The 16,511-nt window shown below is 39.3% G+C and overlaps 1 protein-coding gene across 6 annotated transcripts in view; it reads right to left on the bottom strand.

The window, feature by feature from the left end:
- ADAMTSL1 (ADAMTS like 1) overlaps positions 1 to 16,511 on the bottom strand; it is a 1,062,044-nt gene that overhangs the window by 289,608 nt on the left and 755,925 nt on the right. For 5 of the 6 annotated variants that reach the window (XM_008254434.4, XM_008254437.4, XM_008254438.4 and 2 more), the window contains one exon: positions 1,088 to 1,214. The exons of the other annotated variant lie outside the window; for it this stretch is intronic. In XM_008254434.4, the coding sequence (XP_008252656.3) occupies positions 1,088 to 1,214 (127 nt within the window). The remainder of the gene's footprint in view (positions 1 to 1,087; positions 1,215 to 16,511) is intronic. 6 annotated transcript variants of the gene reach the window in all.

Below are 16,511 nucleotides of genomic sequence, written 5' to 3'. Positions count from 1 at the left end.
CATGTGAAAAGAGATGCTCAGTGAAGGATCTATTAAAGATGATGGCAAAATCTGGAGAAAATATGCCAAGTAAGGTCAAAATAATTCTAAAAATGTGTGGCCAAGGACTGTCTTATTTCTATCTATATCTGCCACTGTATGTCAAACGCTGATTTAAGGAGAAGACTGTATATTGTAAAATGACCTAGATTAACATGTGACTCCATTATTGGCATAAGTATCCTGAGATGCTTATACACAGTCTACCCTAGCAGGATGCTAGTGGACAGACATCAGAGGCACCTTGCCCTGATTCATCTCTCTGCCTCCCAAGCATCACAAGGATTGTGTGACAGGCAGAGGAATAGGTGCTTAGGGCTTGGAATTGGCTTCTGAGCTCAAATCTTGGCTCTATTATTTTGTAGCTGTGTGACTCTGAGCAAGTCACATAATATGGGTAAGCTTCTGTTGTCTTATTTGTAACATGATGTCACAAATGCAAATTTGACAGGATCTTACTCATGAAGTTGTTATACAGACTGAATGAGAAGATCACATCAAGTTCCCAACATGTATATGTATAGTGAGAACACATTTATTTGCTGTAGAGAGAGATCAGGACACAAAAGTCAATAAATGATATCACATAATCGTACCCTAATACTAACTTTGGAAGAACTTATGTGAGCCCTGACCAAAGACACTTTGTAAATGAAGACTACTGATCTCTATGATGTGGGTGAATTGTGCCAATCTTCCTGTGCTCTCTGCTATATTCCATCAGGCTAGTGAAACCCCCATATCACAGAGGAGCTGGGATTTCCTCTCTTCCAATGTTGCACAGCAAAGCTATGTTTGCATTGAAAGTGTCTCTAGACCCAGGGCCACTTTATTCCTGCTGTGCCTGGTATTGCAATTGTGTGACCTGACTAATCCCATCTAAGCTAACCCACAAACAGGAACATGAAGCTTTCCATAACATTTTCAGACTCATTTTCATATCAGTGGAGATGTTAGTCCCTGGCTGCTGAGGGGGAGCAAGAACTAAGCTAGGGGTGGATAACAAGTCAGCAAGTCCAAATATTGCCCCATCTCTGTAGTGTCTTACATTTCGTTGCAGAGAGCTGGGATTTATACTGCCCTCGGACCAGCCGGCAGGTGGACCCATCTCCGTTGCAGACCCCACAGTTATCCTCCTTGACGGTGCTTCCCAGCTGGTGATCGCAGCCAACAATCTAACAAGAAAGAAAGATGTGAAATTCAACCAGCCACCTACCAAGGCAGGGGTCCATGGTGAGGCCAAACACCAAATAACCCTCCCTTCATCCATGCGGGGCATAAAACATACTTCCTGTGAAGAGGACTGAACTGCAGCCTGAGTCAAGCTAAGGAAGGGAAAATGTACCATGGGTAAAGATGTTTTATGTCAAATATACGAACAGAAGAGAGAGAATAAGAGGCAGGTGTTGTAGCATAGCTAGTTAAGCTGCCACTTGGGATCTCCACATTCCATAGTGGAGTGCTTTGGATGCAGTCCCACCTCCATTTCATATTCAGCTTCCTGCAGCAGATGATGGCTTATGAACTTGGGCTCCTGTCACCCATGTGGGAGACCTGGATGGAGTTCTTGACTTCTGACTTTGGCCTGGCCTAGCCTCAGCTGTTGTGGGCATTTGGGGAATAAACTAGGAAATAGAAGATCTCTCTCTCTCTCTCTCTCTCTCTCACTCTGTATTTCAAATAAATAAAACATTAAAAAACAAAAGAAATGAGAGAATGAATGGAGAGATTTGGATAAAGGGAAAGATGGGGAGAAGGTATGGGAGAAAAGGCCTTGAACTATTGAAGTTAAAGAAGTTCAGTTCAAAAATAATTCCCACTGCCAATAATTAGGATTAACCCAAGTGACAAAATGGATAACCATGGTACATTTTATGAAGAATCTCCATGTTCCATATGTTTCTTAGAATATAAGCCACTTAAGGGTAGTGGATTTGTGTGATGTACTCATTGATACATTCCTAGGCAACCAGAACAGTGCTAGGTAAATGACAGACCCTCAGTAAATATTTGCTGAATGTTAATGAAGATACTTCCTTTTCAAGATATAGTCTACTTAGGCCGGCGCCGCGGCTCACTAGGCTAATCCTCCTCCTAGCGGCACCGGCACACCGGGTTCTAGTCCTGGTCGGGGCGCCAGATTCTGTCCCGGTTGCCCCTCTTCCAGGCCAGCTCTCTGCTGTGGCCAGGGAGTGCAGTGGAGGATGGCCCAGGTGCTTGGGCCCTGCACCCACATGGGAGACCAGGATAAGTACCTGGCTCCTGCCATCGGATCAGCGTGGTGCTCTGGCCGCAGCACGCCAGCCGCGGCGGCCATTGGAGGGTGAACCAATGGCAAAGGAAGACCTTTCTCTCTGTCTCTCTCTCTCTCACTGTCCACTCTGCCTGTCAAAAAAAAAAAAAAAAAGATATAGTCTACTTACATATTTTCTAAAATACTTCAGCAAAAAAGAGAAACAGTCAACTAACAGAAACAGGGTCAATGTATGGGTGTTGAGGAAGTAGTTGGTTGACATGAAGGGCCACATAGATGAACAACACTGACACCCCACAATCTGCCAGGACCAAGTGTATCAGGCACAATTCAAATATCTCAATAATGAGCAAAAGAGAGATAGAAAATATTTTCATTTGACAATTGAGGACATAAACCTTGCCCAAGGTCAGTTAGTTAATAATAAACCATAATAAACTAAGTTCTAAATACTTTAATCAAAACATTTATGTTTACTCCAAAGCATGCTCAACAAAATCATAAGCCTGTATAAAGCAGGCAGGCAAGCTCATCTGTATCTTTACTCTTTCCTTGGCAATGTCTCAGTTTAAAAACAAGTCAGATCCAAATTATTCCAGGTTGAATCTCTTATAGTTATAATTACAGCTAGCAGTAAAAGACTTATCCACTCCCAAACTATTTCAATTACTGTCTTTGAAAAATAAAATGAGAACTATAGTGATACTGGAAGGGATTAACCTCACAGAGTCCCTACAATCCGTCCTGCCTTTCAAAAATATAATTGTTACTGTACTTTTCATTGAGTCTTGACTTTCTCTTTACCTTTTATTTTCAATTGCAAATAAATGCTTAAGCCAAGATTTAAAATTATAATAACTCAGCATTGTGATATATATTTTATATGTACTCTATATTTAAAATGTGCTAATATATATTCATTAAAAGCAAACAAACATCTTTTTTATAAAAAAAGATTTACTTACTTATTTGAAAGGCAGAGTTAAAGAGAGAGGGAGAAACAGAAAGTGAAGGTTCCACTCGTTCTTTTCTGTAATGGCCAGGATGAAGTCAGGTGCTTCAACCAGGTCTCCCACATAGGTGGCAAGAGACCAAGTAGTTGGGTCATCTGCCAATGCTTTTCTCAGATGCATTAACAGGGAGCTGGATTGGAAGTAGAACAGCTGGGAATAAAACCAGCACTCATATGGGATGCTAGCATTGCAGGAGTTAGCTTAAACTGCTGCACCACAATACTAGCCTCACAAGAGTCTTTTTATAAATAGATAACAATGCAATGACTCCTTTAACAGTTGTGTATTTGTTGAAATACAAAGATATTAGGTAAACACTGTGTTGAGTTCTAAAGTAGGCAGCAAAGCTGGTTGGCTCTACCCCTGTGGGCTCACTGTGTTCAAGTAGCAGTTTGCCTTGGTCCATTCAGAGGCTGCAGTGAGGCTGCTTTCGAATCCAAACAAGTTCCAACCATGCAGAGTCAAGTATGTGCTGCCTTTGGTGTACTTCTATGTATCTGCAGCATAATTATTTTCAGAATTCTTATCTGTAGCTGGATCTACACAAAAACTGATCAATTCTGTATTCCCTGTAATATCTTGAATACAATACGAAATGATATCACAGAAGTATGTTATTTACAAAAAATGGAAATAATTTATTTATTTTTATATACTTGAAAGGGAGAGAATGAGTGATATTTTTCACGTACTAGTTCACTCTCTAAAATGCCCTCAAGGCTAGAGGCTGGGCCAGGCTAAGTCCAGGAGCTTGGAACTCAATCTGAGTCTCTCATGTGGGTGGCAGGAACCCAAGTATTTGGGCTATGACTCATATCTCCCAGGGTTATGCATTAACAGGAAGGTTGATCGGAAGTGGAGCTGGCACTTTGATAGGGAATACAGGTGTCCCAAACAGCAACTTAATTGCTGCACCAAATGCCAGCCACAGCCTTCCTCACGTTTTAATTTAATCATTCCAGCAGCATTTAGTGAGGACCTGCTATGGACCAGGCACTGTACTAAGATTGAGATTCACTGGTGAATTTAAGCATGTAAGGGCCCATCTCATGAGACTGACAGTCTAATGGGGAGGCGAGTGTTATTAAAACACACACACAATGAATGTAAAATGATAATCATGATAAAAGCCATAAAACAGAGACCCATTTTACACAGAGTGTAAAACCTGGAGGGTTCAATCTGGCTAGGGAAGCCAGAGGAGACTTTCCTGAGGAATCAATTTTGAGCTGAGATGCGAATGAGGAGTTGGAGTTAACTGAAGGAGAGAGACTGCTGTGAGGTTCAGTATCTTTTAGAGGTGCCCAGAAACTAGCTAAGAGAGTAAGCAAAAAGCAAAGTTGGCAAAAATGAAAATTTCAGAAGACTACATCACTTGAATCCTTTGAGAAAGAAAGTTTGTTAATCATAATTTAGGCAGCATTCAATGAATTATTGATGCTACTGTTGTTCTTGGGGATTGAAAAGAAAAAACGGGCTTAATTTTACAGATGCTCAGCTGAGTGGGAGGACAGCATATGCAGTGGGCACTGGAACTCACACTTTCAGGCATTTCAAACTTAACTGCATTCAATTCTTAAAAGATAGGAATTTAAGGTTTTTCAAGGATTTAACTTTGGAAAATTTTTGATGGAATCTGATGTTTCTAATGGAGCCAATGGAGATAATCTTGGAAAATCTCTCTAATCCTAAAGATTTCTTATGACTCCAAAACCAATTTAAGAAAAGATCAGTTCAGCTTCACAGATCCAAAGTAACAGTCATATTAGGATTCACTAAATAGGAGGTGACAGATTTTTAAGGCTAACTTGGCCAGATATTTCTGACTTGGTGCTCTCACTGTGGGCCAATGGGTCCTCGGATATGAACCAAGCCAGTTCTAACTGGGTTTTGTTCAACTTCAGTGTTTGAAAGACAAGCATCTCCCTAACACAATTGTTTTTTTTTTCTTTTCTCTGTATCAATTCCTCTTTAAGATGCCAGAATATTCTAACTCAATTATTTTTAAAATGTCATCATCAGATAAAATGTTCTTATTTTGATCCAAGTAGAAAACTGCTAGCAATTATATGAGGATAATCATTTTTGACATATTTTAATGTTTATCTTGAATAACTGCTAGATTAATTGAAAATTAAATTGTTACTTTAGGACCTGTTATTAATAGAGGGAAAATAAATAGAAATAATAGAAATGGGATTAATTGGCAGGAATCATGCCAGATCCTTCTGTACTTTTACACACGCTAGTATTTTTGCCCAGAATATTCTTTCTCAGACTCATCCTTTATATCCCAAATTTTATCTCCTCAAAGCCACCTTTCCTGGGGGCTGGCATTGTGGTATACTGAGTAAAGTCACCAGCCTTGATACTAGCTTCCCATATGACTGCCAGTTCGTGTCCTGGCTGCTCCACTTCCAATCCAGCTCCTTTCTAATGGCCTGGGAAAAGCAGTGAAGATGGTCCAAGAGCTTGGGCCCCTGCCATCCACATGGGTGATCTGGATGAAGCTCCTGGCTCCTGGCTTCAGCCTGTGGCCATCTGGAGAGTGAACCAGTGGGTAGATCTCTTTCCCTCTCTCTCTCTCTCTCTCTCTCTCTAATCCTGACTTTCCAAAAAGATAAATAAAATCTTCTTCTAAAAAGCCTTTTCTAGATTCCAGAGGTAACTACTTTATTGCTCTGAGCTTCCTTTGCTCTTTATTCATATTTACGTGTGGCAGAGACTGCCAGTTGCTGCAAAATATCCATGTTTTTTTCTCTAAACTCTAATTTTGTTTGGGAAGGCATTAGATCCAGTTAAGAGAACACAGTTCTCATTGACCATGTGACTAACCTGTACTTTGTGGAATGACAGTGGGAATGTTGTGTGGGCTTCTGGAAGTGTTACTTAAAAAAAGCTGACTTAACCAGAGAATATCCTTTCTGCCCTTCATCTGCTCTCCTCCCTGTAGGCTCCAGAAGCCATGCTGAAAAATAAGATAATCTTGAAAACGAAGCACTGCAGCAAGGGTAGAAGGGCAGAAAGAGAGAGAATGAACCTGGTTCTTGAACTATATTTGGAATGACTGCATCTTGACTTCATTTTTTTAATGAGCAAATAAATCCATTAACTCTTGCCAATTTCACTAAGGGGCTTCATATTCATCCAACTCAAATTGTTATATCTTCTATTGAGTTTATCTTATAAGTATTAACCTGTCTGTTTTTACACCAGATCATGGCTTAATTGAGAACCCATCTTTAATGAATCTTGTATTTGTGCTGCTTGACATAATATCTGACATTTCAGATGACCAAAGGATGCTGACAAATCAATGAAACACATAAGACCAAACATAATGGTTTGCTAATAATTTCAATGTAGGTTGCAGACAGGCAACCTTAGGCTGCAGTCATTGATGATATGCATATATGCAAAAAATGTGTGTGTGGTGGGGGTAGGGATATGTGTGTATCTGTGTGTGTACAGAGAAATGGATCTACCATAAATGACTAGAGGCCAAATCTAAACCTCTGTCCTAACTGTGAACAAGGATTACTGTAAAGGGCTAGTATTTTTAAGAGACTATTTCTCAAGTGCACCTACAAAATTAGCAAAATGTCATAGAAGGCAATGTTTGTGTCACTGAGTTTCCAGACCCACCTCATTCTGGACAAAATATTAAAATTAGATAATGACCACTCATAACTTTGGCAACTGCATGGAATCCTTTTGCAAAGGGTGGAAAACTAACTGAATATTTTGACCTAAGGCAGCTCATTAGCATTCAGCTACTCTAGGTATCAGTTACATGCAGTAGTCTAATCTCATTTCCATCCCAAATCATTGCACAATGTTGCTTATTTTGCAAAAATTTTTAAAAATTTATTTATTTATTTGAAAGAGTTACAGAGGGAGAGGGAGAGGAGGAAGGGGATAGAGAGGGGGAGGGAGGTGGAAAGAGAGGGAGAGAGAGAGGGAAAGGGAGAGGAAGGGGGAGACAGAGAAAAAGAGAGAGAGAGAGAAAGAGAGACAGAGACAGAGAGAGCTTCCCCAGATGGTCTTAATGGAGGCTAGGCCAGGCCAAAGCCAGGAGCCAGGAGCCATGAACTTCATCCAGGTCTCCCATATGGGTGGCAGTGGATCAAACTTGCCTTCCGCTACTTTTCCCATGCCATAAGCAGGAAGATGGGTCAGAAGTAAAGCAAACGGGACACAAAACAAGGCTCATACAGGATGCCAGCATTTCAGGAGGCCACTTTACTTGCTAGGTCACAATGCTGGCCCCTTATTTTGCAAAATTTTTGTCTCAGGTGACATCAAAAGTGAAACTCTCCAAGAACAATTTGGGGGAAAGGTAAAAGAACACATTGAGACTTATCAAGAATAATAATGCTTCTGTTGTTCAGACACTATTAGTAGGCCATCAGGAATTAGTTTTACATCTTAGATGTATTTTTTTGTCACCAGATATCAGTTTTGTATCTGAAATGTGTATTTTGGGGCTGGCACTGTGGTGCAGCAGATTAAAGCCCCAGGCTGTAGGGCCAGCATCCCATATGGGTGAGGGCTTGATTCCCAGCTGCTCCACTTCTGAACCAGCTGTCTGCTATGGCCTGGAAGAGCAGCAGAGGATGTCCCAAGGACTTGGGCCCCTGCACTCATGTGGGAGATCCAGGAGAAGCTCCTGGCTCCTGTCTTTGCTTCAGTTGTGGCTTTTTGGGAAGTGAACTAGTAGATGGAAGTTCTTTCTCTATATGTACTCTCTCTGTAACTCTTTCTTTCAAATCAATGAAAAATACAATAAATGTATATTCATATGCCCTTTCTCATATATATACATGTACACATGTACACAGTCATGTAGCATCTGCCTTATTTTTGAGTGGAATGCACATTTAACATTCTTGATTTTTCTTCATTCTTTAGGACTTACTAAAGGGGGTGGAGGTAAACTTCCTAAAAACTAGGACCATGGCATCCACTCCAAGCTGGCTCACAGCCTTTTAACATGTTATGCAGATTGTAGGCATCAGGCCTGCAGAACGTGCTGAGAGGGGTTTCTTCTCTCACTTTGTAGAGCTGATAGCAAGTGAGCAGGCAGAACACAAGACTGAAGTCCTGTAGATTATGAAATATGTGTAGTAAAATGTCTTTGCTAGGAGGCACAGGAGAAACAAAGATCACCATGCTGATGATTTGGAGAATGTAAATGAGTATAATCTAAAAGCAGATATCGAGACTGACATTCTTAGATGGGTTCATGCTGGCCCCATTTCAAATGGTTTCCCATAAAGACTTCAACTTCTAGCATCAAATTCTAAGCCAGTGAGGTCAAGCTTTTCTTGATCCAACACCATGAGGTAAGAAACTTTTAAATCCCTCTATTTTCAGCACTAGGAAAGACAAATACAGAAAACTAAACTCTGAAAATCTGATCACAGTCACTCTTACTTATAACGATTTAATTCACATAGGACTCTAAGAGTAACAGTGTGCTTTTGTGTACATTATACCTCACCTACTAATTATGTTAATAAATAAGGGAGGTAGTACATCTCTAACTTTATTCTCAAAATACTTAGATATGAATTAATTTGTTTACACTTTCTCTTTTCATGAAAAGATTTGCAGTACATATTTTAAATTTAATAATAAAAATGTTTTAAAATCCAACGGGTAAATAGAGCAAAGAGGGAAAAAAAGGCAAGAAAGTTGAATAAAAAGGTATGAGTGAGGGAACTATGTACAAGGCAAAATCTGAGGTCCTGAGCATGTGCGGCATGCTGGGCATCACATATTTGAACCTCCAAGAAGAGAGAAAAACCTGAGCAATTTTGAGAGTCATAGCTTCTACCACATCTTTTAAATAATGCATATGATTTTTCTTTGTAGCAGACATTCAATAAATATCTGTGAAACAAATGAAAGAAAAAATGGCTCAGGAGAACCATAATTATTCAAAGTACTGAAATCCTAATAATACACTTCCTGTGACTCTTTTGGAAGATAATACTATATAGTAATTTCCCAATAACACCTGAAAAACTACAAGGGCATTTCAAAGAGTTTATGTAAAAATGCAATTTAAAGATGAGTTTGTGTTGGTGCGAAAACATTTTGAAATCCATGAATAGTTTTTTCAGAGTATAAATTTTCCATGAACTTTTTGAAGATCTCTTGTAAATATAAGAAGCTTTAAAAAGTTGTCTTTTAATAGCCTTTGATGAAGGAATATTTTGGTGGAAGCTAATTTTAAAAAGGCAAAAAATCATCCAGGTTCAGAGCATCATGATGATCTGATTTAATCCAAGAGTGGATTTTAAAGTATTTAGGACTAGGTTGGCAAAGATATGGCTTATGGGCAGCTCCTACTCATGCCAATACCCACAGCAGACATTACTAATCAAGTATGGCATTCTTTGCCACTAAGCTTTTATGTAGCCCCAGATTGTTTATGGCACTGCACTCAAGAAGTCAAATCCAATAGACTGTCATGAGGCGACCAAGTCAATTTAGCACTCTAGAGTCACAGAATGAATTGGCTAATTGGCTACCTCCCTTTTACACAATTCTCCACAAATATTATTTCTCTTAAGATTTAAATGATTTCAAGTACAGATTGTAACAGGTTACATAGCTGGGAAGAAACAATACTAAAATTCTACCTTGGAATTTATGACTTTGTTATAATAGTGTACCTCTTAACAATGAAAAGATATACTATACAATATCTGTTTGATAGTGGTGACTGGTGACAAGACTATTTTTACCAGATCACCATCACCAGAGCTACTTATACACAAGGTTGAATAGATGGTTTCATCTGTAACATGTGACTTGGGAGCACAAATGAAAATGTGATATTCCTCATCTATATCTGTGGAACCAGACACCCCCACACCCCATTGCCAACACACACACACACACAAACACACACACACACACACACACACCCCTGCACTATGCCTATTTCATGGTTTGTTATGGGTGCCCAAATTTACACACTTACTTCTTTGGCTTACAACTAAGTCTTACAATATGAGAAACAGGGTCTCCAGTAATTCACAAAGTTGCTAATAGTGGTCCATGAGCTATGTGTATTAACTACTTCCAAAAGCCTAATGAAAATACATATATCTACAATGAAACCACATAGGTCACCAAAACACCAACCATCTCATTATTATAAAAATAAGTTGAATCCTGATCTTCACATTTTAATTGCACACTCAAGTCTTTAAGTCAAAAACACGGGAAATAAATTATTACTTAACACATGCAGTGTTTAAAGTACACAGGAACTTCCAAAACACAAGGTTCATAGGAAAAAAAATAATAAAGGACTCCTTTGTGCTAAAAAGTTGGGAACACTGGTATAGTCCTTTGTTTGCTGTTCAAATACCCTTGGGAGATGTAACACATGAAGTTGTTGATTATACTTAAATTAAACCAAATCAATGGAGTATAAGGCATTACATTAGCTGTTATGATGCTGTTGGGAATAAACATAAGTGGTAGGCATGTTCTCAATTTATAGTGAGTGGGTTTATTCAAGTCATTTCCTCAAATTAATGGGCGCAGAAAGGCATTAAGATTATTAAGACTAAAGATCAAGGGAACGATGAGAAAGACTGAAGGGAAAGTGACCTAGTAGTTACCAAACTCTCACGATATTTAGGTTCCTTATGCATTTTTTAAATTTATTTCTTACACTAATCCTGAAAATTAGCTAAAATTATGGCTATTTTACAAAAATAAAACTGAGACTCAGAAAAGTTAAACAACTTGCCCGAGATCTACCAGGACTCAGTGTCGAAGAGCCACAATCGCAGCTGAATGGCATTATGAGTCATTCCTCTCTTCTAGGATATATTACAGTCTTCTTGGGAGTTAGAATCACAGTGAAGAGACAGGAAGAATGAGCTTGCACAAACTTCTGCTAGCCACACATTGTTGCCAAAAGCAACACCTGCCTCTTGCTCTAAGAATTGAGATGGAGCACCAGGAAGAATGTGGGATCTTTGCAGTCAGTAGATTTAAAAGGATGCCTTCAGCAGGCAGGAATTATTTTATTTGAGGGAATGAATCAATGAGTAAAAAAACTGCCTTTGTTCTATAGCCATATACACACGCCAAGGGGAAATACTGACTAACACTCACAGTTATTAGTCTAAGAGGGTGAGGTATGGTTCTACACTCCAACATACCACCATGTGAAACAAATTCATGCGAAGTATTAGTTCCCTTTCCTTAAGGCAAAGATTTTCCAGAGGAACCTTCCCCATACATGGCATTTTCTCTTCTGGGCTTTATCAGTCACTGTTAGAACTTCCTTCTGGATTCAGCAGTCCTAACAATGACCCACAAGGTCCTACATCATCTTCACTGAGTTTCTTCTCTCTGGCTCACTGTCCTTGCTGTTCTGCAAACACACCAAGCACTTTCTCATCTTAGGAAAGACCTGGTTGTTGCATCTGATTGGAATACTCTTTCTCACACACTTCCAAAGTACTGTATTGCCTCTGTTAAGTATTTTCTTGAGAAAACGTTCGCCTTCTCAATAAGGCCTACTGTAGCCAGTCTATTTAAAGCTGCATCCCTCTGTAGTCCCTACTTCTCCCACTTTTTCCCACTTTCCCTATTCTGTAGCATTTATTTTATAGTATGATTCACATATTTATTAACTTTATTGCTTATTTTCTATCTCCTACCAGAATGTAATAGTTCAAGGTTAGGGATGTTTGCACATTTTATTCACCATTCGTCTAGAACAGTGCCTGACATTCACTAAGCATAATTGTTGAAGGAGTGAATGAACTCAATCTATGGACAAATCTCCAGGTGACAGGAACATTGTGATTTCAAATAAATTTCCCTCTTGTCCCAACCTACAATGTAACAGCTACCACCATCTGAACTCTGCCACTAGTTCTGTGAACCAAAAGACAGTTCTCTGAAAAAGCAAGTGATCTCTAAGGATTCATCATCTTATAGCCTTGTAATCTGAGAGTTTAATTTCCATTTGTCATTTTGCCTGCTCTGTTTCTGATTCATTATCCACTATATCAAAATTGCCTTAGGGTATAAATGTTCATTTTTTCCAGATGAATCTTCTTCTGACCTGTTTCCCATTAGGCACAGTGCTCTGGGATTCACGCGCTGGCTTTAACACCGATTCTGGACCTGAAAAAGGTTCACCTTGTACTTGATCTCCTGAGTGTTGATTATTGGCTCTTCCTAATGGACTTTAGCTTGTGTAACCCGCTGTGCTGGCCTTTGTTACTGCCCCGTCTGTGTTCTTGCTCACTTCTAGCTGTAACATCCAACATACCTGCCCACCTCCAACCTATCTGCTTCCACCTTTGCCACAGGCTAAGAAGACTTCAATAACCTCCCAGTGAAATTCTAAAGGAGGACCTGGTTTCATCAGAATGAAAATTTCCCTGGGGACTCTGTTTTAAGGGTCACATTTCTTTCCTATTTCTTGTTTGAACTAAAGATACCTTTTTCCTGTTCTTTTTTGGTCGCTTGCTCGCCATGCAGTGCTGGAGACTCCAGGGGATCTTTACTGGGTCTGTAGTAGCTGTATTTTTTATATTATAAAGCAAATAGATGAGAGGTGTGAATGCTAGGGGTATGAGGGAGCAGACAGAAAAAATGGGAAAATATTACATTGCAAATATTTTAAAGAACTTTCTACTGCCTTCCTGGATGTCAAGAGTATAATCTATCTAATGGCTGGATGGACACTCTGAAAGGGAAAAAGAGAATGAGTGTTATTTCAAATATTTATTAAAACTCTCAGGTACTCCCAATCTGATTTACTTTTTTCTTTCCTTATTTATTTCAGGGTCTGGGCAAAATTCCTGTGTAAAGTTATTGCTAAATACATCTGGAATTTTTTTTTTTTTGCATACTGTTTTTAGTTAAACTTGTTTATCTAGTAGCCTTCAGTAGAAATCCTGAGAATTAACCTAGTACAGACATTTGCGCTTGCAGACACTAGAATTCATTTTCAGCAGATGGTCAGAAGACTTTTCTTTAACAGGCTGTCTTCTCCCTCCCCTGCTTCCAAAATTAGGGTGTCTGGAGAATGCGAAACAAAATTATACAAAGGCCTGACCTCTGGCCTTGCTTCTGTCTCTCAGACTGTGAAGTACCCAAGAGGGAAAGTGTTGAATTTGGCCTCACTTCACATGGCATTAACTGTAATGCTTTGTGAATTGTGGTGACATCATGGTATACTTTGACATCACTGCTCAGACCCCCTTCTGCTGCTGGGCATACAGTACATAGTTTTTGTTCAAACACAAACGTCCTTTGTTGGAAAGCAAGGACAGCAGCTGCTCTTCTGCCCTGGTACAAATGTGAATCTTGCTGAAATGTGCCTGTTGAGTAAGTCACCACAAAGTAGCCTTTCTACTATAAGGGCTCACACTCACACATGCAATTCTGAGCCATTTTTGGAAATTTATATCCAAAGAATACAACATTTCAGATATGGGCAATAATTTAGCAACATTACACATACAATAGAATTCTCATTTACCTATCTGAATATGTTATCTGAAGTCAATATTCTAAAAAAGCTATATATGTGGGAAAAGAACAAGTAAAAAGGAATGTGTCCACATCTCTAAAGAATTTTTTGCCCATTATAATTATTCTGGCATCTCAGATCTCAAGTTAGGAGGCTGTGTGCCATTCCTTGGCTCTCAAGTCTGTTCTTGGTTCCTTTCCAAAACATAATTGGAGACCTTTTGGACAGTGCCATCAGTATTCTGCTTTCAAGTCTGTCAAAGGTGTCCTCAGCTGATATGGCATATTCATATTTTTTCCATGTCTGGGCTTTCTACTACCATTTCTGTCTGTACATACTGGATTTCTTTAGGGTTAACAGTGGAGAAAATTGATCAAAAGCATAGCTTATGCAAACATAGCATCTGTAAAATAACTCTAAATTTCTGTCCCACAGGGCTCAAATGCACGCACAAGGCAACAGATTTGCATATCAGCTTGATTAACCAAAGATCGTTAATCCAGGACTTTTTCCCAGAGGAATAAACCACAGCACAAAACATTTGGATGGGATGATAGGCATCTTTTGTTGAAGAAAAAATATGGTTTTTATTCTGTCACAGAAGAAATAGAGACATGACATGAATCTAAGAGTTCTACTGTGAGACTTACAGTTGTTCAAACATTTTTTTTTCCCCTCTGGAAATGTTACACTTGAAAGAAATAAGATCACACTATTATATCTTTGTGTTTGATCCATTTGTTCATTTTCATGGTCACTTTTTTCCCTAGAATATCTTTACTTATACTAAGAATCTATGTGTTTGGTAACTATAATCCATAAAAGAGGCAGCATGGTATCATGGAGGAAACAAATGATTCAAACTAGATTTGATGACTTATTACAATTTGCTTGACTATATCACATACCATCTGTATGACATTCCATTCTCTCAAGAGTTATAAGAGGAGGGGCCAGTGCTGTGGCGTAGCAGGTAAAGCCACTGCCTGCAGTGCCGGCATCCCATATGGGCACTGGTTCAAGTTCTGGCTGCTGCACTTCTGACCCAGCTCTCTGCTATGGCCTGGGAAAGCAGTAGAAGATGGCCCAAGTCCTTGGGCCCCTGCACCCACATGGGAGACCCTGAGGAAGCTCTTGGCTCCTGGCTTCGGATTGGCTCAGCTCCGGCTGTTGGCGGCCATTTGTGGGGCAAACCAATGGATGGAAGACCTCTGTTTCTCTCTCTCTCTCTCTCTCTCTCTCTCTCTCTCTCTGCCTCTGCCTTTCTGTAACTCTTTCAAGTAAATAAATAAAATCTTTTTAAAAAGAGTTATAAGAGGATAATTAAATCTACTTTATGTTCTTAAAATAACTTGGTGTGATAGCTTATATAAAAAGATATGGTATGTCGTGTGCTATTGCCGAGCATAAAACAACTCTGATATATATCTTAGAATTTACAAGACCTGCATCTTCAAATCTTCTGCTTTAGTCTCCATAATTATCACGCCTTGTGTTAGGATTCTTTTGGAGGGATATGCACTCATTGTGTAAACAGAGGTATTTGTACGCTGTATGAAATGAACCTGAAGCTCAGCAATTTGGGCACCTGGAGACTAGTTGTCCTGGAACTCTAGACAGAGAGTCAAATTTGCAAAAGCTGTGAACCACTTCAGTTCTTCTGGATTTGATGACGGCAGATATGAAGTAGGATCACAGCTCTGATCCTATAGAAGAAATATATTTTCCTTTAGAATTCAGAGTGGATGAACTTCACTGCAGAATGTTTTCTAAACCTCCTGCCACTCTGCTGAAGTCGCATATAAATATAGCAGCAAGCTTGGTTTGCTCTTTAGGCAATGACCTCTGGGGGCTGTCGAGGATTCTGTTAGCGATGCTCAACACGTCTCTGGAATTGCTGTGGAGTAGGGAATTTCCTCTGCAGTCCAAATGATAGAGAAAGCTTAAGAATCTGAAAACATTCCTCATTCGTTCATTAATTCTAAGACCATTAATCTAGAATTAATTGAGGAACTACTTTTAAACACTTACAAGCAAGTTGCAATCACTGAATATATTTGTCAGAATAAAATAGGTTTCTTTAGGTCATTCTGCTAAAACTGGGGTTCCTGGGAAAGACATATTTACAGGGGTTGAGCAAGAGCTTGCAGATGGTTTTCTCCCTTGGAGGCTCCACTTAGGAATGTGTTGATACAACAGTTGAATGTAATGAAAGAAAGTGGGTGCCTATCAACCCAACTTGGCATATGAAATATTAAAAATCTATTTATTTTAATGGAGAAGACTCCTTGAATGTAAATATACAAGCCAGAACAAAAGTTACCTAAATTTTTAAAAAGAAAAGGTAGATCTCCTGAAGCTGGGAACTTTAATTGTTTATTAAGCAGAAGTAGCATTCAGCCAATCAAAAAGGAGTCACAAAGTCCTAAGAGAAAAGTGGACTGGTTGCTTTTTAATGTGTCCTAAATTCTCTGAGCCAGATGAAAGGTTAGCTGCTGAATGTGGTGACTGGAATTGGCTGGACAAAGGCTGACAGTTGTCAATTTGGCCACCCTTTAGAACACTTGGCTTGTGGGTTTAGGATACTCAGTTGCGTTTTGCTGAATCATTGCACTATTATGACAGTGGCAAATTAAACCATTTCTTCTTTTATTTTAGACAAAAACAAGTTCACTCAAAG

The sequence above is a fragment of the Oryctolagus cuniculus genome, chromosome 1 (genome assembly GCF_964237555.1).
Source record: "Oryctolagus cuniculus chromosome 1, mOryCun1.1, whole genome shotgun sequence".
Classification (NCBI taxonomy): Eukaryota; Metazoa; Chordata; class Mammalia; order Lagomorpha; family Leporidae; genus Oryctolagus; species Oryctolagus cuniculus.
This window is presented reverse-complemented; position numbering and strand designations above follow the sequence as displayed.